At 42.8% G+C, this 27,038-nt stretch overlaps 1 protein-coding gene across 1 annotated transcript in view; it reads right to left on the bottom strand.

The window, feature by feature from the left end:
* Positions 1-27,038, bottom strand: part of LOC126267936 (ankyrin-3-like) — a 227,418-nt gene that overhangs the window by 175,703 nt on the left and 24,677 nt on the right. The window contains exons 2-3 of the mRNA XM_049973247.1: positions 8,958-9,242; positions 6,812-6,983 (exon numbers count right to left, since the gene is read on the bottom strand). Of these exons, the coding sequence (XP_049829204.1) occupies positions 6,812-6,983; positions 8,958-9,242 (457 nt within the window). The remainder of the gene's footprint in view (positions 1-6,811; positions 6,984-8,957; positions 9,243-27,038) is intronic.

Below are 27,038 nucleotides of genomic sequence, written 5' to 3'. Positions count from 1 at the left end.
GGTCGCAGCCCGCCCTGCGAAGCCTGGTCCATCCCACCTCAACGGGCGGGATTACGAATGACTAGGCCAGAGCGCGGACATAGTAAATATAGGCTTAGAATAAGGTTTTTTGCTAAAGTGTCTTGTTTGATTGTGTATGTACTGTTCTTAGTGGTAGAATGTCTTGTTTATATTTGCCTATATTTTGTGTTTTTATTATTAATAAAGATATCTCGCCTCTCGAAGTGGTGAAAGCGAAGTGCACTAGATTATTTTGTAAAAACACATGATTAAAGAATAGAAAACAATTATTTCTGGGCGTACCTTTAGAAAAAGATAGATTAGGGACTCTGTAAGTTATAGGAAGGTTCACGGTAACTGTACCTCCGTAATTGGAGAACATATTTAAGGTGGCCAGTCCCGTAGGTCGTTTAGAGGACGCACCGACGCATCTCGTATGCCCCTGAATACGGAACAGGTGGACAGCTATGCACAGTTGCGTGAATTAGCGCACCCAGTGCATGTTAAAAAGAACCGGTTGTAATCATCTACAGGGCGAACAGCAGCAGCATTAATACGCCAGAAATACTTGTTGATACCAAGATAGTGTAACAACTGCGAGTGTGAGCAGTGTTGTGCCATTGTGATATTGCTAATCCGAAACATGTTCACAGGCCTTATGAAACCATTCGCTACAAAAGGAGAAAACGTGAAGAAAATAGAGGAGAGAAGAGGTGTCGCAATACAACACGATAAAGGACGCTATCCAACCTTCCAACAAAAAAATCTTGGTAAGACTGATACATGTCTAAATTTGTTGTGTTTTATACATGTTCACAGACACAATAAGAGGGATGTCTGCCACACAGGGAATTCAGAAGAAAAAACAAGATTAGAGATAAAAAGTAGTAAATAGTAGTAAATAGTAGATATGTAGTCAAGTTGGCCAACACCGTGTTAGTCGTAGGAATTGGTAGTTAGAAATGGTGGTGCGATCCTGTCCAGACAATCTTGTTTTCCTATCCCTTGATTATGTGTGTGTGAACGACTGTGAAGCAAGTTGTCTTGTACATTTTTATGTTTATGTATAAAAAAGTTCGGTTACTTTTCTATTTTAATTGGTCCTGAAGTTGATTTACAAACAAGTAAACCTTCCACAGTGTAAAAAATTAAGAAACTAAAAAATTTTGTGTAGAGCAACATATGGAAGCATGTACCACTGAACTTAAACTAAGTGATGGCACTTTCATAATTGTAACAGTGTATAGGTCCCCCTCAGGGAATTTCCAGCTATTTCTAGAAAACTTGGATGCTTTGTTGTGCTATCTGTCAGACAGGGGGAAGCAAACTATCATTTGTGGGGATTTCAATGTTGATTCCCTGAAAGAGTGTAATACGAAGAATGACCTTGTAGTATTACTCAGTTCTTTCAATTTGAGCTCCGTCATTGATTTTCCTACTTAGATAACAAAGAACAGCAGTACATTGATAGATAACTTTTTTATAGACCAAGGTAAGTTTAAGGACATAAATGCTTATCCTGTTGAGAATGGTCTTTCAGATCATGGTGCACAGCTAGTCAGAGTACATGACATAGCTCCATGCAGTATATCAAATCAGAATTTCAAAGCAGTGAGTTCAATAAACATTATAAAGATTGCAAACTTTAGGGTAGGCCTACAGGAGCTAGACTGGGATGAACAGTATAAGGAACCCGATGCAAACTTGAAATATAACTTATTTCACGATACATTTTTAAGGGTATTTGAAAATTGTTTTCCCAAGAAAACAGTGAAACATAATTCAAAGAAAACATATAAAAAACCTTGGCTAACTAAAGGAATAAGAATATCTTGCAACCGTAAAAGAGAACTGTATCTAACAGCAAGAGGGAGTACTGACCCCGAAATTGTTCAATATTATAAAAACTATTGTGCGGTACTAAGAAAAGTTATTAAAAAGTCCAGAAGCATGGGTATCATGTCTGAAATCAGTAACTCTGATAATAAAATTAAAGCAATTTTGAATATTATTGAAAGGGAAACAGGGCAACCAAGAGCACAGGAAGACTTTAGTGCCATAAAACTGATTGACAAGTGTACTAACAAACAATCTGAAATTGGAAATATTATCAATAATCATTTTTTAAATGTTGTGGAGAAAGTAGGGTCTAGATCTTCACTAGAAGAGGCAAGGCTTCTAATAGAAGAGGCCATACCTGTGCAGTTTGAAACAACTGTATTTCCACGAACCTCTCCCTCTGAAATCTGTAAAATAATAACCTCACTGAAAAGTAAAAGCTCTTAAGGAATTGATGGCATTTCCAGCAAGGTACTTAAAGCTAGTTCCCCACAGATAAGTAGGATTCTCAGCCATGTATGTAATAGCTCTTTCGAGCAGGGTGTTTTCCCTGACAGACTGAAATATCCCATTGTAAAACCATTGCATAAAAAGGGGGATACGTCGGATGTCAACAACTATCGCCCAATCTCTCTTCTGACAGCTCTATCAAAAAATTTTGAGAAAGTAATGTATTCAAGAGTATCCTCCCATATTTGTAAAAATAAAGTACTAACAAAATGTCAGTTTGGTTTTCAGAAAGGCTTTTCAACCGAAAATGCTATATAAGCTTTCACTGATCAAATATTAAATGCTCTGAATAACTGAACATCACCCATTGGTATTTTTTGTGATCTCTCAAAGGCCTTTGATTTCGTAAATCATGGAATTCTTTTAGGTAAGCTAAATCATTATGATATTTCACTGAAAAAATATGGCAACCAGCCACTTTTTAATGCGTTTTTTATTTACGCCAATATGCATTTCGGGTTTGCACCCATCTTCAGCTGGCAAATTACATGGATCTTCAGTTACTACAGTAGTACAATCTCGACAGCAGTTTGGATGATTCTCCTCTCCTTGTTTTTTCCTGGCTTTTCTTCTTTTTTGCAACAACACAAACACTTTTTTATCACTTATTTTGCACAGGCGCACTGCGTTATCCGCCATATTGTCGGCGAATAACGCAGTGCGCCTGTGCAAAATACGTGATAAAAAGTGTTTGTGTTGTTGCAAAAAAGCCAGGAAAAAACAAGGAGAGGAGAATCATCCAAACTGATATAGTGCACAGGATTGATGACGGCGATATGCATGTGGGAAGCATTTGGTTCACTGACGAAGCTTATTTTTACCTGGACGGCTTCGTCAATAAACAGAACTGGCGCATATGGGGAACCGAAAAGCCCCATGTTGCAGTCCCATCGTCCCTGCATCCTCAAAAAGTACTGGTCTGGGCCGCCATTTCTTCCAAAGGAATCATTGGCCCATTTTTCAGATGCGAAACGATTACTGCATCACGCTATCTGGACATTCTTCGTGAATTTGTGGCGGTACAAACTGCCTTAGACGACACTGCGAACACCTCATGGTTTATGCAAGATGGTGCCCGGCCACATCGCACGGCCGACGTCTTTAATTTCCTGAATGAATATTTCGATGATCGTGTGATTGCTTTGGGCTATCCGAAACATACAGGAGGCGGCGTGATTGGCCTCCCTATTCGCCAGACATGGACCCCTGTGACTTCTTTCTGTGGGGACACTTGAAAGACCAGGTGTACCGCTAGAATCCAGAAACAATTGAACAGCTGAAGCAGTACATCTCATCTGCATGTGAAGCCATTCCGCCAGACACGTTGTCAAAGGTTTCGGGTAATTTCATTCAGAGACTACGCCATATTATTGCTACGCATGGTGGATATGTGGAAAATATCGTACTATAGATTTTCCCAGACCGCAGCGCCATCTGTTGTTGACAATTGTAACTACTGTAATTTCGAAAGTTTGTCTGCCTGAAAATGTACTGTTGTCCCAAGCATATTGCAACAAACGATGTATTTATATCGCTGCTCGTTTAGTTTGTATTGCCGTTTCAAATATACCGGTCATTTATGAAACACCCTATATATATATATATATATATATATATATATGTCTGCTTGTGTCTGTGTATGTGCGGATGGATATGTGTGTGTGTGTGCGAGTGTACACCTGTCCTTTTTTTCCCCTAAGGGAAGTCTTTCCGCTCCCGGGATTGGAATGACTCCTTACCCTCTCCCTTAAAACCCACATCCTTTCATTTTTCCCTCTCCTTCCTCTTTCCTGACGAAGCAACTGCCAGTTGCGAAAGCTCGTAATTCTGTGTGTGTGTTTGTGTGTTTTGTTCATGTGCCTGTCTGCCGGCGCTTTCCCGCTTGGTAAGTCTTGGAATCTTTGTTTTTAATATATTTTTCCCATGTGGAAGTTTCTTTCTGTTTTATATATATATATATATATATATATATATATATATATATATATATATATATATATATATAAGGTACACAATCCAGACACTCCATATGTTTTTAGTAATATAAGTCAAGTAGGGATGGCTAACTGAGAGTAAATGGACCTTAAGTTATAATTGTGGGTCTTGCCATTCAAATGACAAGCACAGAGGTGCTTGAACATGTGTATTTGTCCTTTGCAACATGTGTCCTTGTAATATAATAATAACAGAAATTGAGAGGAAGGGAAATTTTGTGGGAATTTGTTTACTTCCCACAGCAGGCATTTGTCGGCGCTGGGAAGCGATGCATAATTAACGCTACTTGCGCTGCAATTGGCGTAAGTGATTTTGCTGGAGGGGAAACCGAGTCGAAGAGCAGACTGGGAGAAGTCTCCGTAGAGATCTTCCGTTCCCAGCTTGCCTAGAGTGCAGACGTGGCGTTCGTTACTCAGTTTGCCTGACAAAGAGTGAGCATCTCTGCAGTTTAGCAAATGGAACGATTGAGCGTGGAGACAGAAAGTTTTGGTTCAGCCATGTACTGAGCAAGACAGCTAGGAGTGAACAGACGAGCGCAGCCTTGCAGCACCACGAGGCCGGCCGGCGCCCTCACAACGACAACGCCCCGCCACGCTGAATTCGGTGATGTTGCGCCTGCTCCGGCTTGAATAAGGCCACTGGTTAATTTGTTGGATCACGTCGGCAAAGTTTCCACGAGCGTTTCATTGGTCGTGTATTGGGGAATTATTCTCGCACTTCGCATTAGGCCTGGGTCAGTCGATAGGAATTAATTTTTAATTTATCGCGCTTTACTCCGCATAAACGCAATTTATTACCACTGCCTGATAGGACAGTCATGTAATGTGACGATTGAAGGTCGGGAGTTAAAATAAATTTGTGCTAATCGACTGCATCTGTTTTCAATCAAGTAGTTGAAATCGCAAGTCACTTTCTTAATTAATTTTATGTTCAACATTTGCATCTCGTGTTCAATAGCTGAATATAACATCAATGTGCACCCCTTTTGAATTAAAAGTGATCAATTGTGTATCAATTAATGTTAACACTGCCACTTCAATCAGAAGTCACAGGGCCTAATACTTTCTATGCGTTTTCCGATATTGCGGCAGTTATGCACTCTCTGTTGATCTGGGGTGAACACACGCCAAAACCAGACAAGTGATGGGTGGGGTGTTACAGTAGACTTAGAGAAAGCTTTTGAAAATGTTGACTGGAATACACTGTTTCAAATTCTAAAGGTGGCAGGGGTAAAAAACAGGGAGGGAAAGGCTATTTACAATTTGAACAGAAACCAGATGGTAGTTACAAGAGTCGATGGGCATGAAAGGGAAGCAGTGGTTGGGAAGGGAGTGAGACAGGATTGTAGCCTCTCCCCGATGTTATTCAATCTGTATATTGAGCAACCAGTATATGAAACAAAAGAAAAATTCGGAACAGGAATAAAATCCGTAGAGAAGAAATAAAAAATTTGAGGTTCGCCGATGACATTGTAATTCTGTCAGAGACAGCAAAGGACCTGGAAGAGCAGCTGAACCGAATGGACAATGTCTTGAAAGGAGGATATAACATGAACATCAACAAAAGCAAAACGAGGATAATGGAATGTAGTCGAATTAAATCGAGTGATGCACAAGGTATTGGATTAGGAAATGAGAGACTTAAAGTAGTAAATGAGTTTTGCTATTTGGGGAGCAAAATAACTGATGATGGTCGAAGTAGAGGGGTTACAAAATGTAGATTGGCAATGGCAAGGAAAGCGTTCCTGAAGAAGAGAAATTTGTTAACATCGAGTACAGATTTAAGTGTCAGGAAGTCGTTTCTAAGGTATTTGTATGGAGTGTGGCCATGTATGGAAGAGAAACGTATACGATAAATAGTTTGGACAGGAAGAGAATAGAAACTTTCGAGATGTTGTGCTACAGAAGAATGCTGAAGATTAGATGGGTAGATCACATAGCTAAAGATGAGGTATTGAATAGAATTAGGGAGAAGAGAAATTTGTGGCACACCTTGACTAGAAGAAGGGACTGGTTGGTAGGACAGGTTCTGAGGCATCAAGGGATCACCAATTTATTGGAGGGCAGCGTGGAGGGTAAAAATCGCAGAGGGTGACCAAGAGATGACTACACTAAGCAGATTCCAAAGGATGTAGGCTGCAGTAGGTACTGGGAGATGAAGAAGCTTGGACAGGATAGAGTAGCATGGAAAGCTGCATCAAACCAGTCTGTGGACTGAAGACCACAACAACAACAACAACTATAACAAGTCTTTGTGAAGATAGTATTGATACATTTCACATGAGGTTATAGTTTTTCCTGTGATTGCCCATGCAACATGCATGCAACAGACAAATAAATGGCAGTCCAACGAGTATAATCTAAAATGCGAAAAGGAACTATCTACAGAAACTTAATTATAAGGTAAAGTTCATTCAGAATAATTATATGAGTACATTACGACGAACTGAAAAAGGTGACATTTTTACCTGTAGTGGACTCGTGGTAACTGCAGTGGGTAGCTACGGCTACTGCCACAGAGATGGAGAGGAGCCAAGCAGTGCATCTGCAGGACATGGTGGATGGACAAAGGTATCTGCCGGCCACGTACGGAACTTTTACCTCAAAATATCTTCGACACTTTGCAGACTCTTGAACAACCTGTAATTTTATTATAAATACAGGTACGAAACTAATTTTCTTGCAAAAATAGTATAGTAAATTAGTTAGTGTACATTAATGCTTCAGTCTAACTTTGATTACGCCATTTTACAAGACTGATATCACTTCGTTCTGCCCAATATATACTGGCTGACTCAGCCAAGCTATTTACCTCAAATGTTTCCGAAACCGTTTAAAATAGTGTAATGCTGTTTACATGTGATTAATTATTGTTGGAAAGAGTTTACTACATGACTTGTTGTCTTATGCTATACCTATATAAATTGCAGGGATATCGGTATCAATTTCGACTTTTCAGGTGGAGGTGTAGTGTACGACTTTATGAGCTGATGAGAGGGATCGGCGTGTGTCTCGCCTGTAGCAGCGGCATTAAGAGGCCTAAGCGAGCAGGCGAGGCAGGGGCAGGGAGGGTAGAGGCAGGGCGGCCAGAGGGTGCTGTCCAGTGTGGCGGCGGGGAAAGCTGCGGCCACACGGCGGCGGCTACTGAGCAACCACTCTGCCGAGGCTGCTGCAGTCTCATAAACACGCTGCAACGAAACCGAGCGTTTTATCTGCGCAACGGAAACCTTGACCTCGATAAGCTCCTTCTGTGAGTCAGTTGTTAAGCAAACGTTGGAAATACGTTTAGCGGAAGCTCTTATGATCTGTGGTGGCGGGTTTCAACTGGATAAGGCGTGAGAGCCGGTGAATTTCTCCAGAAAGAAAACATTTTACGAGTAATAACACATCTAGCGTCAGTTAATTTTAACTTTGGCATCTGAATCTTAAACCCGCGAGTGGAGATGTAGTACAACCAGTGCGCATGCGCCTGCGCGCTACAAGTGGAGCAACATTCGAAGAAGGCGCGAAATTCGGTAGGGGTGGAGCATGCAGCGGCTGCCTCTGCACTGCGTCCGTGCGCGGCCCGCGGCGAAACCCAAACTCCCGCATGTCGTCAACCATGCACTCGTACAACCATTATCTGCTTGACTTCTGAGTGCAACGTCTGACCTGTACGGCAACATACATAATGGATGCACGAGTTCAGGTCGTAGGCGCGTGGTTGACGGCATACGGAAGTTTGGGTGTGGCCGTGAGCCGTGCACGGATAGCCGAATGGTGAGGCAGCCGCTCGCGTTAGGCGGTAAATCCGCGTTCTAGTCCCGGTCGGGCACAAATTTTCATTGCCGTCGTTCCATTCTACAGTTGATGGTAGTCGTTATTCGTAACTGCGATTTCATTTGATATGAACGACGAGACTGTCACCAGGCCGCAATTGTACGCAACTTTTTGAAGAACGTTCTGCACAATTCGATCGAATAATATGGCGACCCAGATCGCTCGACAAAAATCCCATAGAACATTTATGGGACACGATCGAGAGCTCAGTTTGTGCACAGAATCGTGCACCGACAACTGTTTCGCTTTTATGGACGGCTACAGACGCAGCATGTCCCAACATTTCTGCAGGGGACTTCCGACGACTTCTCGAGCCCGTGCCGCGTCGAGTTGCTGCGGTACGCCTGATATAGGCAGGTGCGACACGATGTCAGGAGGCGTCCCACGACTCTTGTCACCTCAGTGTTACGAGGGCTTCCAACAGGCCTCTGCTGCTCGTATTATCGTTCGGATGCAATGAAGCTACACGAAGAATAACATTCTTTCAAGAAACTTGCACCTACGATGAACACTGCTGGCACCGCCATTTCTTAAACTGTGGTGCAAGAAGCAGTAGTCTGCTAAAGTGCACAACTGACGCAAATCGATGTAGGAATGTGCAGAAGAGCTGTTGCGGTAGAGGTCGTAAGAAAAGTTAAGAAAAAGAGAAAAAAATACTGGGTTGTTCGTTTAGTTTGCCTCGCTTTCGCAGCCACCGCTTTTGAGAATGAGTAACACTGAGAAGAGATGGCCGTCGAGGGAAGTGGTTCGTGCAGCAGCCTGCAAGCTGATGGGAGAAGTACGCAGCAGACTTACCAGCCGCGTCCCGCGCCGTAGCAGCGTGGCGTGTGCGGTGTCGGTACGGAGCTGGTCGGGCCCTCCCCCTCCCTCTCCCCCTTTCCGCGAACCGCCGCAGAGATAACCCTGGACGCGGCTGGGTTTCGCCGTAGCCCCGCTGACGCCACCGGCTGCTGCCCCGCGGTCACGGCGGCTGACCCGCGCGTCCGCCACGCGCCACGCACACTCATTGTGGCCGACACAGGTCGCGGGTTTCTTCCTGCACGCCGCGCAGCTGATGATCAGATCTGCACAGCTACGAAACTGCGACCATCCAATTAGTCCCGTACAAGTGTAGCGTGTCCACAGAAAGTTGGAAAGTGTGGGTCTCAGGGGGAGCGTGCCGGAGACAAGTCCCTGCAGTCGCACATCTTCTGTGTCCTCGGTGGCTCAGTCGGCGACCTGTGTGCACCAAGTCCCTACTGTAGACCAGTATGAAGCGGCTGGGGTCGTCACCGACGTGTGGCTTCTGCCAGTGAATACTGTGATGCCTGGCAGAGTGAGCCGGTTTAATGCTAAAGTCTTCCATGTGGTCCTTCCTGCGATTTTGCGCAAAAACGGATAATAGGACTGTCAGGTTAAATGGCCACGGGAGTAAGGTGTCATGTTCCCTACGGGTAAGTCCGATACCTCCTATGCGCAAGAAAGTGCCAGCCCAGTAGATCAGCTACAAGCTATAACTGCTAGAGGACAAGTACAAGCTTTGGCTTCTAACTGTCGTTTTTTCTGGCATCTCGAAAGCCTGATGTACCCGCCAATAATACACTCCTGGAAATTGAAATAAGAACACCGTGAATTCATTGTCCCAGGAAGGGGAAACTTTATTGACACATTCCTGGGGTCAGATACATCACATGATCACACTGACAGAACCACAGGCACATAGACACAGGCAACAGAGCATGCACAATGTCGGCACTAGTACAGTGTATATCCACCTTTCGCCAAACACGCATACGACCATCATTGGCACCAAGGCAGAAGCGACTCTCATCGCTGAAGACGACACGTCTCCATTCGTCCCTCCATTCACGCCTGTCGCGACACCACTGGAGGCGGGCTGCACGATGTTGGGGCGTGAGCGGAAGACGGCCTAACGGTGTGCGGGACCGTAGCCCAGCTTCATGGAGACGGTTGCGAATGGTCCTCGCCGATACCCCAGGAGCAACAGTGTCCTTAATTTGCTGGGAAGTGGCGGTGCGGTCCCCTACGGCACTGCGTAGGATCCTACGGTCTTGGCGTGCATCCGTGCGTCGCTGCGGTCCGGTCCCAGGTCGACGGGCACGTGCACCTTCCGCCGACCACTGGCGACAACATCGATGTACCGTGGAGACCTCACGCCCCACGTGTTGAGCAATTCGGCGGTACGTCCACCCGGCCTCCCGCATGCCCACTATACGCCCTCGCTCAAAGTCCGTCAACTGCACACACGGTTCACGTCCACGCTGTCGCGGCATGTTACCAGTGTTAAAGACTGCGTTGGAGCTCTGTATGCCACGGCAAACTGGCTGACACTGACGGCGGCGGTGCGCAAATGCTGCGCAGCTAGCGCCATTCGACGGCCAACACCGCGGTTCCTGGTGTGTCCGCTGTGCCGTGCGAGTAATCATTGCTTGTACAGCCCTCTCGCAGTGTCCGGAGCAAGTATGGTGGGTCTGACACACCGGTGTCAATGTGTTCTTTTTTCCATTTCCAGGAGTGTAGTTGAAGGTAAGTCGTCCTTGAGGATCTGTAAGGAGACTGGTCTTTTAGCGATCAATTTCCATTCCTCGGCTGCTGGGTTCTGTGCTCTGCAAATGAGCGTAGTTGTTGAGTGGCTTCTCTTCTCTTTGATCTGCAACCAAAGACAGGATATATATTCTTTATTAAACAATATTTAAAATGATAATTTGTTAAAAACTGTGAAGGAAATTTTATATTGTAGCCTTTCTTGGAAGAAAAAGTATATTTAAATATTGACTTTCCTGTCTTTGTCGTTTGAATAGTCTTGTGCCTTTTCATTTTTAATTAACTTAAATTGTTTTAATTAAAGATAACTGTCATTGATATGAAAAACAATGTAATGGAATTTGCTATTTGTTGAATAAATGTGTGACTTATTCACTGTTTTTTGTAAAGTAGTGTTAAAGTAAAAAAAAAAGAAAGATCCAGCGTCTGCCACGTAAGCAGAAGGTGCCTGGTTCGAGTCCCGCCGGGGCAGGCATTTTTCAACTGTCCCCGTTGATATTTATCAACGCCTCTAAGCAGCTAAAGATCTGATTTCATTATAATTTCATTTATAATGTCGGTGACATCGACCGATCTAGGGGTCCAGTCGGGGCACTTGCCTGAGTGCTCGCCAAACCAGGAACGCATGTGAGCATCCCTGCGAACGCGGATGTTGTCGTCTCGGAAGACTGGAGTGGTCACGGCATTCTCATCAAAAGATACACTAAAAACACTAGCACAACGAGAACGCTGAAATAAACATCGTGGTTTATGTTGACGGTCACCTGAATGGGTCCGCCCGTGTGGCCGAGCGGTTCTAGGCACTTCAGTCTGGAACCGCGCGACCGCTACGGTCGCAGGTTCGAATCCTGCCGCGGGCATGGATGTGTGTGATGTCCTTAGGTTAGTTAGGTTTAAGTAGTTCTAAGTTGTAGGGGACTGATGACCTCAGATGTTAAGACCCAAAGTGCTCAGAGCCATTTTGAACCTGAATGGGAAGGCCGGAGTAATGGCAGGCAAAACACCCGCAAAACATCACAGAACCACAACCACTGTGAACTGAGAAGTGGTACGCCATCCACATGAGTACCAAATGGAATACACTACATTTCAGAGCCATGAATCACAGAAAGCTAAATGCTGTAAATTCAACTAAATTCTAAGGGATTACACATACGAATAAGTTAAACGGGAACTGTTGTTGTTGTTGTCTTCAGTCCTGAGACTGGTTTGATGCAGCTCTCCATGCTACTCTATCCTGTGCAAGCTGCTTCATCTCCCAGTACCTACTGCAACCTACATCCTTCTGAATCTGCTTAGTGTACTCATCTCTCGGTCTCCCTCTACGATTTTTACCCTCCACGCTGCCCTCCAATGCTAAATTTGTGATCCTTTGATGCCTCAAAACATGTCCTACCAACCGATCCCTTCTTCTAGTCAAGTTGTGCCACAAACTTCTCTTCTCCCCAATCCTATTCAATACCTCCTCATTAGTTACGTGCTCTATCCACCTTATCTTCAGTATTCTTCTGTAGCACCACATTTCGAAAGCTTCTATTCTCTTCTTGTCCAAACTAGTTATCGTCCATGTTTCACTTCCATACATGGCTACACTCCAAACAAATACTTTCAGAAACGACTTCCTGATACATAAATCGATATTCGATGTTAACAAATTTCTCTTCTTCAGAAACGCTTTCCTTGCCATTGCCAGTCTACATTTTATATCCTCTCTACTTCGACCATCATCAGTTATTTTACTTCCTAAATAGCAAAACTCCTTTACTACTTTAAGTGTCTCATTTCCTAATCTAATTCCCTCAGCATCACCCGATTTAATTTGACTACATTCCATTATTCTCGTTTTGCTTTTGTTAATGTTCATCTTATATCCTCCTTTCAAGACACTGTCCATTCCATTCAACTGCTCTTCCAAGTCCTTTGCCGTCTCTGACAGAATTACAATGTCATCGGCGAACCTCAAAGTTTTTACTTCGTCTCCATGAATTTTAATACCTACTCCAAATTTTTCTTTTGTTTCCTTTACTGCTTGCTCAATATACAGATTGAATAACATCGGGGAGAGGCTACAACCCTGTCTCACTCCTTTCCCAACCACTGCTTCCCTTTCATGCCCCTCGACTCTTATGACTGCCATCTGGTTTCTGTACAAATTATAAATAGCCTTTCGCTCCCTGTATTTTACCCCTGCCACCTTTAGAATTTGAAAAAGAGTATTCCAGTCAACATTGTCAAAAGCTTTCTCTAAGTCTACAAATGCTAGAAACGTAGGTTTACCTTTTCTTAATCTTTCTTCTAAGATAAGTCGTAAGGTCAGTATTGCCTCACGTGTTCCAACATTTCGACGGAATCCAAACTGATCCTCCCCGAGGTCTGCATCTACCAGTTTTTCCATTCGTCTGTAAAGAATTCGCGTTAGTATTTTGCAGCCGTGGCTTATTAAACTGATAGTTCGGTAATTTTCACATCTGTCAGAACCTGCTTTCTTTGGGATTGGAATTATTATATTCTTCTTGAAGTCTGAGGGTATTTCGCCTGTCTCATACATCTTGCTCACCAGCTGATAGAGTTTTGTCAGGACTGGTTGTTCCAAGGCCGTCAGTAGTTCTAATGGAATGTTGTCTACTCCGGGGGCCTTGTTTCGACTCAGGTCTTTCAGTGCTCTGTCAAACTCTTCACGCAGTATCGTATCTCCCATTTCGTCTTCATCTACATCCTCTTCCGTTTCCATAATATTGTCCTCAAGTACATCGCCCTTGTATAAACCTTCTATATACTCCCTCCACCTTTCTGCCTTCCCTTCTTTGCTTAGAACTGGGCTGCCATCTGAGCTCTTGATATTCATACACGTGGTTCTCTTCTCTCCAAAGGTCTCTTTAATTTTCCTGTAAGCAGTATCTATCTTACCCCTAGTGAGATAAGCTTCTACATCCTTACATTTGTCCTCTAGCCATCCCTGTTTAGCCATTTTGCACTTCCTGTCGATCTCATTTTTGAGACGTTTGTATTCCTTTTTGCCTGCTTCATTTACTGCATTTTTATATTTTCTCCTTTCATCAATTAAATTCAATATTTCTTCTGTTACCCAAGGATCTCTAGCAGCCCTCGTCTTTGTACCTACTTTATCCTCTGCTGCCTTCACTACTACATCCCTCAGAGTTACCCATTCTTCTTCTACTGTATTTTTTTCCCCTATTCCTGTCAATTGTTCCCTTATGCTCTCCCTGAAACTCTGTACAACCTCTGGTTCTTTCAGTTTATCCAGGTCCCATCTCCTTAATTTCCCACATTTTTGCAGTTTTTTCAGTGGCATAAATAATTTGTGGGGAAAGCAAACCAAAGATTACGATTTATCGGCAGAGCGATGAAAAAATGCAACAGGCCTACTACACTCATCCCTCTTTCTTCCGCCTCAGATAGGACTGACGGAGGACATTGAAACAGTTCATAGAAGGGTAGCTGGTTTGTATCATCGTGAAACAGGGGAGAGAGTGCAACGGGTAGGAGACCCGAATCCAGGTGGTGATCATTAAAACAAGTGCGTTTTTTGTTGCGGCAAGATCGTCTCATGAAATTTCTCGTCAGTGAGTGAAAATATTTTGTTGGCGCCCACCTGTATACCGATAAATGATCGTCGTGATAATATAAGAGAAATCAGATCTCTCGCGGAAAGATTTCACTCTTCGTTTTTCCCGCGCGCTGTTCGAGATGGAATGGTAAAGGAATAGCATGAAGGTGGCTCGATGAACCCTCTACCAGGCACTTATTTGTGAGTTGCAGAGTGGTCAGGTGGGTGTAGATGTAGATGTAGATGAGCGACACCCTGCACACAGGGTTCACCGCACCGTCGGTGCTGTCAGCGCCTCACATCACTCTGCCACAGGCAGAACGGGGGGGGGGTGCGGCCAGCTGCAGCCCAGCCACTCTGCTGGTTGGCCGCTCGAGAGCTGGAGTCTTCCTGTGCCGCTGCGACAAATGGCCTTTTGCTGCGTACCGCACTCCAAATGTCCACTGCGTGCAGTTCCAATGTTTGTTTAACAGGTCAGGGGTCCACCACATGCAGAAAGCGGCTACACGGGCAGCGTGGAGGAGGGCAGGGGACTCAAAGATGTTTCGTAGTTTTTAATTGTTGTAGCTGTGTTGAGAAAGAACCAGAGCTCCAAGCGCTAATAGAACACACTAAAGTTCACATCGTTATAGGCAGGGAAAGCTGGCTTCAGTCGAAGATAAGTTCAGTAGCAAATTTTACAAAGGACTTACACTGTGTAAAAATGATAAATTGAATGCGGTTGGTGGTGGAACGTTTATTGCTACCAGACGTAGTTTACTCTCTAATGATACTTAAGTAAATAGTTTCTGTCAGTTAGTACGGGTAGACGTTATACTTGACAACCGGAGTAAATTAATAACCGATTCCTTTTGCCGACATCCGACTCAGATGATACAATTGCTGAACACTTCAAAGAAACCTTGAGTCTCATTTCAAATGGGAACCGTTCTCGAAATTATAGTTTGTCACGACTTCAATCTGTCGATTTGATGGCGAATACACGTATTTAAAGTCAGTGGTAGACACAAAACAGTGTCCGAATTCTTAATGGTTCCTCAGAAAATTATTTTTAACATTTATTTCAGGAGAGCTCTCGAAGTGCAAACCATTGCGAAAACACACTTGACTTATTAGAAACAAATAGTCCCGAGCAAATATGGAACATCATGACGAATACAAGGAAAAGTGACCATAAGGTCGTTGCCAGACTGAATACCGTAACATCTATACTCATGAAGAATACACGTAAAATATATCATTTTCATAACGCTAATAACATCCCCCCCCCCATGAACCACGAACGTTAGTGTTGGTGGGGAGGCTTGCGTGCCTCAACGATACAGATAGCCGTACCGTAGGGGCAACCACAACGGAGGGGTATCTGTTGAGAGGCCAGGAGCAACAGTCTGGATGATTGAATGATCTGGCCTTGTAACACTAACCAAAATAGCCTTGCTGTTCTAGTACCGCGAATGGCTGAAAGCAAGGGGAAACTACAGCCGTAATTTTCCCCGAGGGCATGCAGATTCACTGTATGATTAAATGATGATGGCGTCCTCTTGCGTAAAATATTCCTGAGGTAAAATAGTCCCCCATTCGGATCTCCGGGCGGAGACTACTCAGGAGGACGTTGTTATCAGGAGAAAGAAAACTGGCGTTCTACGGATCGGAGCGTGGAATGTCAGATCCCTTAATCGGGCAGGTAGGTTAGAAACTTTAAAAAGGGAAATGGATAGGTTAAAGCTAGATATAGAGGGAATTAGTGAAGTTCGGTGGCAGGAGCAACAAGACTTTTGGGCAGATGAATACAGGGTTATAAATACAAAATCAAATAGGGGTATTGCAGGAGTAGGTTTAATAATGAATAAAAAAATAGGAATCCGGGTAAGCTACTACAAACAGCACAGTGAACGCATTATTGTGGCCAAGATACACACGAAGCACACGCCTACTACAGTAGTACAAGTTTATATGCCAACTAGCACTGCAGATGACGAAGAAATTGATGAAATGTATGATCAAATAAAAGAATTTATTCAGATAGTGAAGGGTGATGAAAATTGAATAGTCATGGGTGACTGGAATTCGGTAGTACGAAAAGGGAGAGAAGGAAACATAGTAGGTGAATATGGATTGGGGCTAAGAAATGAAAGGGGAAGCCGCCTGGTAGAATTTTGCACAGAGCATAACTTAATCATAGCTAACCCTTGGTTCAAAAATCATGAATCAAGGTTGTATACATGGAAGAACCCTGGAGATACTAAATGTTTCAGATAGATTATATAATGGTAAGACAGAGATTTAGGAACCAGGTTTTAAATTGTAAGACGTTTCCAGGGGCATATGTGGACTCTGACCACAATCTATTGGTTATGAACTGTAGATTAAAACTGAAGAAAATGCAAAAAGGTGACAATTTCAGGAGATGGGACCTGGATAAACAGAAAGAACCAGAGGTTGTACAGAGTTTGAGGGAGAGTATAACGGAACAATTGTCAGGAATGGGGGAAAGAAATACAGTAGAAGATGAGGGATGAAATAGTGAAGGCAGCAGAGGATCAAATAGGTAAAAAGACGAGGGCTAGTAGAAACCCTTGGGTAACAGAAGAAATATTGAATTTAATTGATGAAAGGCGAAAATACAAAAATGCAGTAAATGAAGCAGGCAAAAAGCAATACAAACCTCTCAAAAATGATATCGACAGGCAGTGCAAAATGGCTAAGCAGGGATGGCTTGAGGACAAACGTAAGGATGTAGAGGCTTATTTCACTAGGGGTAAAATAGATACTGCGTACAGGAAAAATTAAAAGAGACCTTTGGAGAAAGGAGAACCACTTGCATGAATATCAAAAGCTTTGATGGAAACCCAGTTCTGCAGGGAAAGCAGAAAGGTGGAAGGAATATATAGAGAGTCTATACAAGGGCGATGTACTTGAGAACTATATTATGGAAATGGAAGAGAAAGTAGATGAAAATGAAAGGGGAGATATGATTCTGCGTGAAGAGTTTGACAGAGCACTGAAAGACCTGAGTCGAATCGGAGTAGATAAAATTTCATTAGAACTACTGGCAGCCATGGGAGAGCCATTCCTGACAAAACTCTACCATCTGGTTAGCAAGATGTATGAGACAGGCGTAATACCCTCAGACTTCAAGAATAATATAATAATTCCAATCCCAAAGAAAGCAGGTGTTGACAGATGTGAAAATTACCGAACAAAAAAATGGTTCAAATGGCTCTGAGCACTATGGGACTCAACTGCTGTGGTCATTAGTCCCCTAGAACTTAGAACTACTTAAACCTTACTAACCTAAGGACATTACACACATCCATGCCCGAGGCAGGATTCGAACCTGCGACCGTAGCAGTCGCACGGTTCCGGACTGCGCGCCTAGAACCGCGAGACCACCGTGGCCGGCAATTACCGAACAATCAGTTTAATAAGTCACAGCTGCAAAATACTAACGCGAATTCTTTACAGACGAATGGAAAAACTGATAGAAGCTGACTCGGGGAAGATCGGTTTGAATACCGTAGAAACGTTGGAACAAGTGGGGCAATACTGACCTTACGACTTATCTTAGAAGAAAGATTAAGGAAAGGCAAACCCACGTTTGTATCATTTGTAGACTTAGAGAATGTTGATTGGAATACTCTCTTTCAAATTCTGAAGGTGGCAGGGGTAAAATACAGGGAGCGAAAGGCTACTTACAGTTTGTACAGAAAGCAGATGGCAGTTATAAGAGCCGAGGGGTATGAAAGGGAAGCAGTGGTTGGGAAGGGAGTGACACAGGGTTGTAGCCTATCCCCAATGTTATTCAACCTGCATATTGAGCAAGCAATGAAGGGAACAAAAGAAAAGTTCGGAATAGGTAATAAAATCCATCGAGAAGAAATAAAAACTTTGAGGTTCGCCGATGACATTGTAATTCTGTCAGAGGCAGCAAAGGACTTGGAAGAGCAGTTGACCGTAATGGACCGTGTCTTGAAAGGAGGGTATAAGATGAACAACAAAAGTAAAACGAGGGTAATTGAATGTAGTCGAATTAAGTCGGGTGGTGTTGAGGGAATTAGATTAGGAAATGAGACACTTAAAGTAGTGAAGGACTTCTGCTATTTGGGGAGCAAAATAACTGATGATGGTCGAAGTAGAGAGGATATAAAATGTAGACTGGCAACGGCAAGGAAAGCGTTTCTGAAAAAGAAAAATTTGTTAACATAGAGTGTAGATTTAAGTGTCAGAAGTCGTTTCTGAAAGTAATTGTACGGAATGTAGCCATGTATGGAAGTGAAACATGGACGATAAATAGTTTGGACAAGAAGAGAATAGAAGCTTTCGAATTGTGGTGCTACAGATGAATGCTGAAGATTAGATGGGTAGATCACATAACTAATGAGGAAGTATTGTATAGAATAGGGGAGAAGAGGAGTTTGTGGCACAGCTTGACAAGAAGAAAGGACCGGTTAGTAGGACATGTTCTGAGGCATCAAGGGATCACCAATTTAGTATTGGTGGGCAGTGTGGAGGGTAAAAATCATAGAGGGAGACCAAGAGACGAATACACGAAGCAGATTCAGAAGGATGTAGGCTGCAGTAGGTATTGGAAGATGAAGAAGCTTGCACAGGAGAGAGTAGGATGGAGAGCTGCATCAAACCAGTCTCAGGACTGAAAACCACAACAACAACAACGCTAATAAAAATTCGCTCAACGCATTCCCAATAGACCGTATCCGCTGCTCCGAAAGGAGTATGTAAGAGTAGTTCAGATGTGGTTCAGGTTCAAAGAAATAGTAAGTCGGCAATTGAGAGATTTACACCAAATTAATTAATAATTACGCAAATGCTCCCTCCACCCCAAATCCCTCAGTGATACACAAAACAGGTCAGAGGCAGCGTAAACAACATGCCAAATTAAAAAGAAAGCAGAATCCGCAAAATTGATGAAATTTTACAGAAGTTGGAAATCTAAAGCGATATTTAATGCGAGATATTTTTAACAGTTTCCACAGCGAAACTCTGTCCCGAAATCGCACAGTTAATAAAGGCAATTCCTCGGGTCCTGATGGTATTTCAGTTACGTTTCTTCCAGAGTATGCTGATATAATTGGTCGATACTTTCCAATCACCTACAACTGTTCGCTCGTCAAAAGATCCGTGCCTCAAGACTGGAAAGTTGTACAAGTCATACCTGTACCCAAGAAAGGAAATTGGAGTAATCCAATGAATTACAGACACATGTCACTAAAGCCGAATGAAGTAGGATTTTGGAACATATACTGTGTTCTAACATTCTAACATTATAAATTACTTCGAAGAAAACGATTTATTGACAAATAGAAAACACAGATTCAGAAAGAAGTATTTTTCCTGTGAAACACAATTAGCTCTTTGTTCTCACGAAGTGCTATCGACAGGGGATGTCAAACTGATTCCATAGTTTTAGACTTCCAGGCTTTTGACATCGTACCTCACAAGCTACGTCCAGTCAAGATACGTACCTACGGAGTATCTTCTGAGTTGTCCGACCGGATTCGTGATTTCCTGTTGGAAAGGGTACACCCTACAGTAGCCGAAAGAAAGTCATCGACTAATACGGAATTAATATTTGACGGTCTCCAGAAAAGTGTTACAGGTCCTCTGCTGTCCCTGACAGGCACAGAAAATTTAGAAGACAATCTGAACGTCCCTCTTAGGTTGCTTGCAGATGATGCTGTCATTTACCACCCACCTAAGTCATCAGATGATCAAAACCAATTGCAAAATGATTTAGCCCATTTATCTGTATGGTAGGAGGAATAATGAAAAGATTCAAGTCGTCGACATGAGCGCTAGAAGGGACCCGTCTAAATTTCGGTTGCATGATAAATCACACAAATGTAGAAGCTAAATACCGGGACTACAGTTACGAACAACTGGAACTGTAATGATTACATAGATAATGTTGTGAGGTAAGCAAACCAAATACTTAGATTTATTGGCAGAATACTTAGATAATGATGATGATGATGACGATGATGTTTGGTTTGTGGGGCGCTCAACTGCGCGGGCATCAGCGCCCATAGAAAGTCCCAATTGTTTCACAGCCCGATTTCTTACACAGTGCAATCTAGCCATTGTCACGAATGATGATGATGATGAAATGATGAGGACGACACAAATACCCAGTCCCCAGGCCGAGAAAATGCCCAACCCGACCGCGGTCCGAACCCAGGACCCCTGATCGAGAGGCGGCAACGCTAGCCACTAGACCACGAGTTGCGGACTTCTACTGAAGAGACTGCCCCCACTACGGTTCGCCATGCTCTTCTGGAGTATTGCTGCACGGGGTCGCATCCGCAATTGACAGAAGACATTGAAAAAGGTTCAAAGAAGGGCAGCTCGTTTTGTGTTGTCGCGAAATAGGAAAGAGAATTCAAAGGACATGATACACTAATGGAGGTGGAGTTTCTCGTTGCGGCAAGATCTTCTCACGAAATTTCAGTCACAAACTTTCTTCCGCGAATGTGAATAGATTTTTGGCGCCCTCCTGCAGAGTAAGAAATGATCATCGTAATAGACTAAGGAAAATCATAGCTCGCACGGAACGATTTAATTGTTCGTTTTTCCCGCCCCTGTTCGAGTGTGATGCGGTAGAGAAATAGCTCAAATGTGGTTCGAGCAATGCCGGCCGGTGTGGCCCAAGCGGTTCTAGGCGGTACAGTCTGGAACCGCGTGACCGCTACGGTCGCAGGTTCGAATCCTGCCTCGGGCATGGCTGTGTGTGATGTCCTTAGTTAAGTTTAAGTAGTTCTAAGTTCTAGGGGACTGATGACCACAGATGTTAAGTCCCAAAGTGCTCAGAGCCATTTTTTTGGTTCGAGTTCTGCCAGGAAAAACACTTGTGAATTACGGAGTAATCGTCCAGGTGAAGATGTAGAAACCTGTACTGAGTCAGAGACCAGCTATTTCCGTTAGGTTTAAACCCGCCTGTCACTGACGACGTGTGCTACTCGTCCTCAAACCTTGTCACTTAAGGTCCTAGTTACGACCGCTGCTCTTCTGTCGCGTTGTGTGGTTGCGAGAGCTGCTTTGGACAGTCCGCACTGCTACACCTACGGAACAGGCGACTTCATTCAAGACCTGACCAGAGGCTGCGCGTCCTTGCACCACGGCACATGTCTGCCGTCTCTGCTGTTACTGCCGCGAGTGCCTTCAGGTGTCTGGCACACTTACACACACCACTTTACTGCCATTACTGACGTCGACGCTGAAAGATTCAGCGATCACTTTCTACAATTTATACATCATCTACCTGTACCTACAGTAATAGTGAGGGAACAATTCAGGACCATAAAATACAATTTAACATCGCAGAAACAGTCAGGCTAAATATTTTAGAATCTTCATGGAATATCCTTTGGTATATATGGTGATCTTCTGTCCGAAGATAGGTTTCATGCAGCTTTCCACGTTAGATTGTCCTTTGCAAGCCTCTTTATCCCTGTGTCACTGCTTCAAGTTAAATTTGTTTGAACCTTCTTACTTAGTCTCCCTCCGGGATTTCCCTTCCCGCCACACACACACACACACACACACACACACACACACACACACACACACACACACATCCATTAGTTATCAAACTGACCATTCATTGACACCTCAGAATGTGTCCTATCAAACGATCCCTTTTCTTCATCAAATTGTGTCATAATTTATTCGAACTACCAACCTTGTCCCCAGCATTCTTCTGTAGCTCCTAGCCTCTCCTTTACAAAACTGTTTGTCATCTATGATTCACTTCTATGTAAGTCCACACCACAGATAAATGTCTTCGGAGAAGACTTCCCAAACTGGTATTAGACATAAACATATTAATCTTTTCAAATCGCTTTTATTGCTGTTGTCATTCCCTATCTTTCATCTTCAGTAACTTTGCTGTATAAATAACGAAACTCATCAGCACCCTTCAGTATTTCACTTCCTAACCTAATTACATCAGTGGCGCCTAATTTAATTCAACTACAATACTTACACTCGTTTTACTTATGTTGATGTTCATCTAATAATATTGTTTCAATACGCTATCTATTCAGTTCAACCGCTCTTCCAATACTATTGCTGTCTCCAATAGAACTGCAATGTCATCAACAAACTTCAGTTCTTTTATTTATTCTCCTTGAACTCTACTTCTGCGACGGTACCTAACTTTTACTGTTTGAGTAACTCCTGTTCCAAACAGCATACCATGCGAGCAAACCAATTGCTTCTTTACTTTCGGTACTTCAGGTGCTGGGGATGTGCACAGCTCTGTTTAAAAAAGAATACCTCGATATAGTCATAGGGTCTGGATGCAAATAATAGCGTGTAGCTGTGACACCTCAGTCAAGTAGCCTACGCCTTGGCTAGAATTGCGAGTTAATAAATATACAGAAATAAAAATAAAACTGTAGTTAATAATTGAATAACAAACGTTCTATTGTAACATGTGTAATTGATGTAGACGATAGAGAATTATGTTGAATAATGTTTATTCAAGAAAAGACATCTCAAATAAACGGGAAGCGGTCCTACGATATTCAGTTAAAATACAAACAGAAAATACACTCATCAAATCTAGTAAAGTTACGTCCAGAGCGTTACGACAATGGTAGCAAAATCCCCAAACTAAACAGGCATCAAAGACTCCCGAAAACTAAGTCAATTTCGTGATCACAGTGTACAAAATATTCACCACCACAAACCCGTTCGCAGTTCAATATGATGATTCACAAATTATCGTTAGCGATACATGGACTAGTAACCCATACTCTGTCTGTAACCCATGCTCCAGAGTCAACCACCTACAACACTGAACCACGCACGTCACCGCAGGCAGCCTGCCTTCCTCCACCACTCGACACCAAGTGACCAGAATCGCTCCTTTGAGTTCATAATACCGAAAATGCAGGTAAAATAACTTCTGCACCATACAAAATTTTCGCCGTTTAATACCCGTTGATAAATTGTATTGTACTTCTCATTCTGAATATCTAAGCTTTATTACAGTAACTATATTTCATACGTAATCAATGTACTAGTTTATTTGTTTCTGATTGTGTGTAATCGATTGTAAATATAATGAAAATATTGCAGCAGCAACGGTAGTTCAGCACTGTCGTCGGCTACGTTCTTCCACGTCCGCACAGCGACAACATCGTAAAGCTGTCAAGTGACAGACAAAATAATGTAGAGGCTTTACCCAGTTGATTTTCTTTCACAAAATATGATTAACTTGAATAATAAGTTGCAATACTCGAAACTTCTAGGGCTCCTGTGTTCTCATTGTCCTCAGACATTATTACCAAACAGGGCCCTTTCCTTCCCATACAGTCACCGAGTGCCTCAAGAATATGAAAACTGATCAACTATTTGGTGCCAGTTTTGTGTGTTCGCTGATGACCAGTTTCAGTCTAGATCTTCTGTCTCAGTAACTGTTCATTCTTGAATTGCATGACGGGATACTTAAAGTAAAATAAAATTTTGCTGGCAAAACTAGTAACTAAAGATACATCAAAAATTAAGAGTGCGCAATTTCATTTATTCTGTATTTAACTTCTTGAGTGACTTCTGCTGGCTTGGTATCTATTTTATTGTTGTTATTTTAAAAGTGAACTCAGTTGCTCACATATCTAAAGTAAATCCAGTTCAATCTTTTCATAATTAGAAGCAAATTTCTTGCCTTTTTATGAATTTTGCATTAAATTTCACTGAGACCACTGAAAGTTTTTTTTTTTTTTTTTTTGACAAAGTTTAAGTTAAGCCACTCCTTTATTTAACCAGTAATTTCATTCAACGTTACTTTCCAAACTTAGTATTTCAGAACAAGTAACTGCAAACTCGGTATTTCTGATTCATTTATTTGCTCGTGAACTGTTGTGCCGTGGAAAAGCGTGACAACCTTCTGTTGCCACGCCAGTGATTATTTGTTTAAATGTCTTTGCCATTACCTCTCTCAAGATTCTGCAAACTCATTGCCCTAGTGGGCTGGCGACCGTTTAATTATCCCTTTTTTCAGCTAATCATGTTTTCTTTGTGTTATCAGTGATGTCTATAGTAAATATTACGTGGTACCCTTTTTCCACCCAGTGCGGTTCGTGAGCGATAGCAGTATATTCCACACACTTCAAAATTATCATCAGTATTCAGCTTAAATTTCGAATAGATTCTTCCTTCAGATGAGTCAGTTGTACAATTTCATAGACGTTACCGGTGTTATTTTCCTTCGGTAACGATAGCCTTACTTACTATACAATTGCATTAGGCATATTCATTAGAGATGTTACTCAAGCAGTAAACGTTAGGTACCGTCGCAGAATTAGAGTTCAAGGAGAATAAATAAAAGAATTGAAGATTGTTGATGACATTGCAGTTCTATTTGAGGCAGAAATGCTATTGGAAGATCGGTTGAACTGAATAGATAGCGTATTGAAACAATATTATTAGATGAACATCAACATAAGTAAAGCGAGTGTAAGGATTGTAGTTGAATTAAATTAGGCGCCACTGATGTAATTAGGTTAGGGAGTGAAATACTGAAGGGTGCTGATGAGTTTTGTTATTTAGAGAGTAAAGTAACTGAATATGAAAGATAGGGAATGATAATAGCAATAAAAGCGATTTGGAATAGAGGAATATGTTAATGACTAATATGAGTTTAGGAAGTCTTCTCTGAAGTCATTTATCTGCGGTGTAGCCTCGTATTTCACGGTCAGTTATATCGCAGTCCAGTTGGTCGATTAGGAATGGGGAAGTTACTCGTGGCGATGTTGGTGACAGGCCAACATCATTTTGATATTGTTCTTGGCACGAATTTTGCATTGTAGAGATTCGTAGCGAATTAAACCCTTACTCTGCGAATAAAATAGTTCTCGCAAGGTAGTAGTAAGTTGTGGAAATAAGCTACAAAATTTCTAAATTTGCATTAATCAGTAAAATAGGCAACATGATGGACACAAATGAAACTGATAATGTGATTGTACTTAACGTGAACAATCGGTAGAACAAAGGGGAAACAGGGCCTGTTAAATTTTTTTTGGATGCTGTCTTCAGGACAGCCACAAGTAGCTATCAGTTTGTTTTAATGGCCGGTTTCGTTCTTTAATTTAACAGCCAACTATCGTACTTTGACTGTAAATTTCGGTGTTTCTGATGATGCTTTTGGTGAAGTAGAGAGCGAAACTGACCAATAAAACGTACTAAATGAGACTTGCGGTTGGCCTGAAGAACTTGAACACAAACTCGTTCTAGAGACACAGCAAATCGCTACGGAACCGACGACTATCCGACCCGGCGCCCAGTCCACGAGAGGTGAGGAGAGGAGAGGAGAGGAGACGAGGGGCGTCCCCAGGCCAGCGCTTTAGCGTTGCCGCCAGCAGACGGAACTCAACCAGTTGGCTCCCATTGGCCGCTCGTGCACACTGTCCAAATATCGGGCAACGATGCGGCTGGCTGATAGTTGAAAGTTGGCTGTCGTTCGTTACACAAGTGCTTAATTTGAACACTTGATACAATTCTCCATACCGTCATTGGAATGTTTGTTTTCTTTGTGTAGTCTTGACAATTGTACTACACATTGGTTATAAAATATGAGTCATGTGGTAAGAATACGTTACCGTCGCAAGTAAATTTGATGAACAATGAGAGCAGGCGAGATACCACATAGACGTCTCACACAACAAATAAACGGATGTGAACTATGTTACAACAAAGCAATTTAAGAGTCAAAACTTCCGAAGCGGAAAGCAACTTCAAGAACGATAAATACATATGTTTTGATGAAGGAAAGCCGAAGTATGTAATGTGAAACTGTTGTGGTCATTTGCTGCAGCTTATGAGACAAACTATTACGTTTTCATCATTTCGTTGAGAGTGATCATATTCATTTTTTGCAAAAACAGACATAATGTCTTATGGGATAACAGCAATCAGTGATTTTATAATGTTACTTAAAAACCGTCTTGATTGCAAATTTTTTTATTCATATGACTGGTTTCCGTTCATTCAGAACCATCTTCAGATCTGATATTTCAGTTACAGGGGTAACTCGTCCAAATCCAGCAATTTTAACATGCTACGTAGCATGTGACGTAGCATGTGAAAATTGCTGGATTTGGACGGGTTACTCCTGTAATTGAAATATCAGATCTGAAGATGGTTCTGAATGAACCGAAACCGGTCATATGAATAAAAAATTTGCAATCAAGACGGTTTTTAAGTAACATTATATGATCATATTCACATTCACACGAACACCTGCATCGGGCAAGGATGCATTTCTCGCTCACTGACCAGGCGTACAAATTAGGTCCAATCATGTGACACACGTACTGTCACTAATGCCGTGTATGACACACCAGACGTGCTTTCCGATGGAGGATTCGGCTGACATGTCGCCTTGTCCAGCGCGTCTCACGGGTTCCCAAACTTGTCCCCTACTGTGCCTGGTACAGTTACTGCCCACACTGAGGTTGACCCATAACCTATCGTTGTGTGGGAAGTCGTTTCTGGGTGTGGCAGGAACCACAAACCCTTGATCACTCTCTGGGGGTCTGATCGAAAGGCTTTCCCGGTTTGTCTGACAAACAGGCTTCAGGTGTTGCCAGTGGCCGGCAAAGATCTTGAGCCAGAAGCAGTCGCAAATGCGATCACGCTCCGTTATGTCGCAGTCTAGTAGGCCGATTACGGAGCGGAGGTTACAAGTCTGCTGACGACGTTCCTCTGGATCCTCGCACGGCGGTGGCGCTCGACGCTGGCTGTGT

Source organism: Schistocerca gregaria, chromosome 4, assembly GCF_023897955.1.
Source record: "Schistocerca gregaria isolate iqSchGreg1 chromosome 4, iqSchGreg1.2, whole genome shotgun sequence".
NCBI lineage: Eukaryota > Metazoa > Arthropoda > Insecta > Orthoptera > Acrididae > Schistocerca > Schistocerca gregaria.
This window is presented reverse-complemented; position numbering and strand designations above follow the sequence as displayed.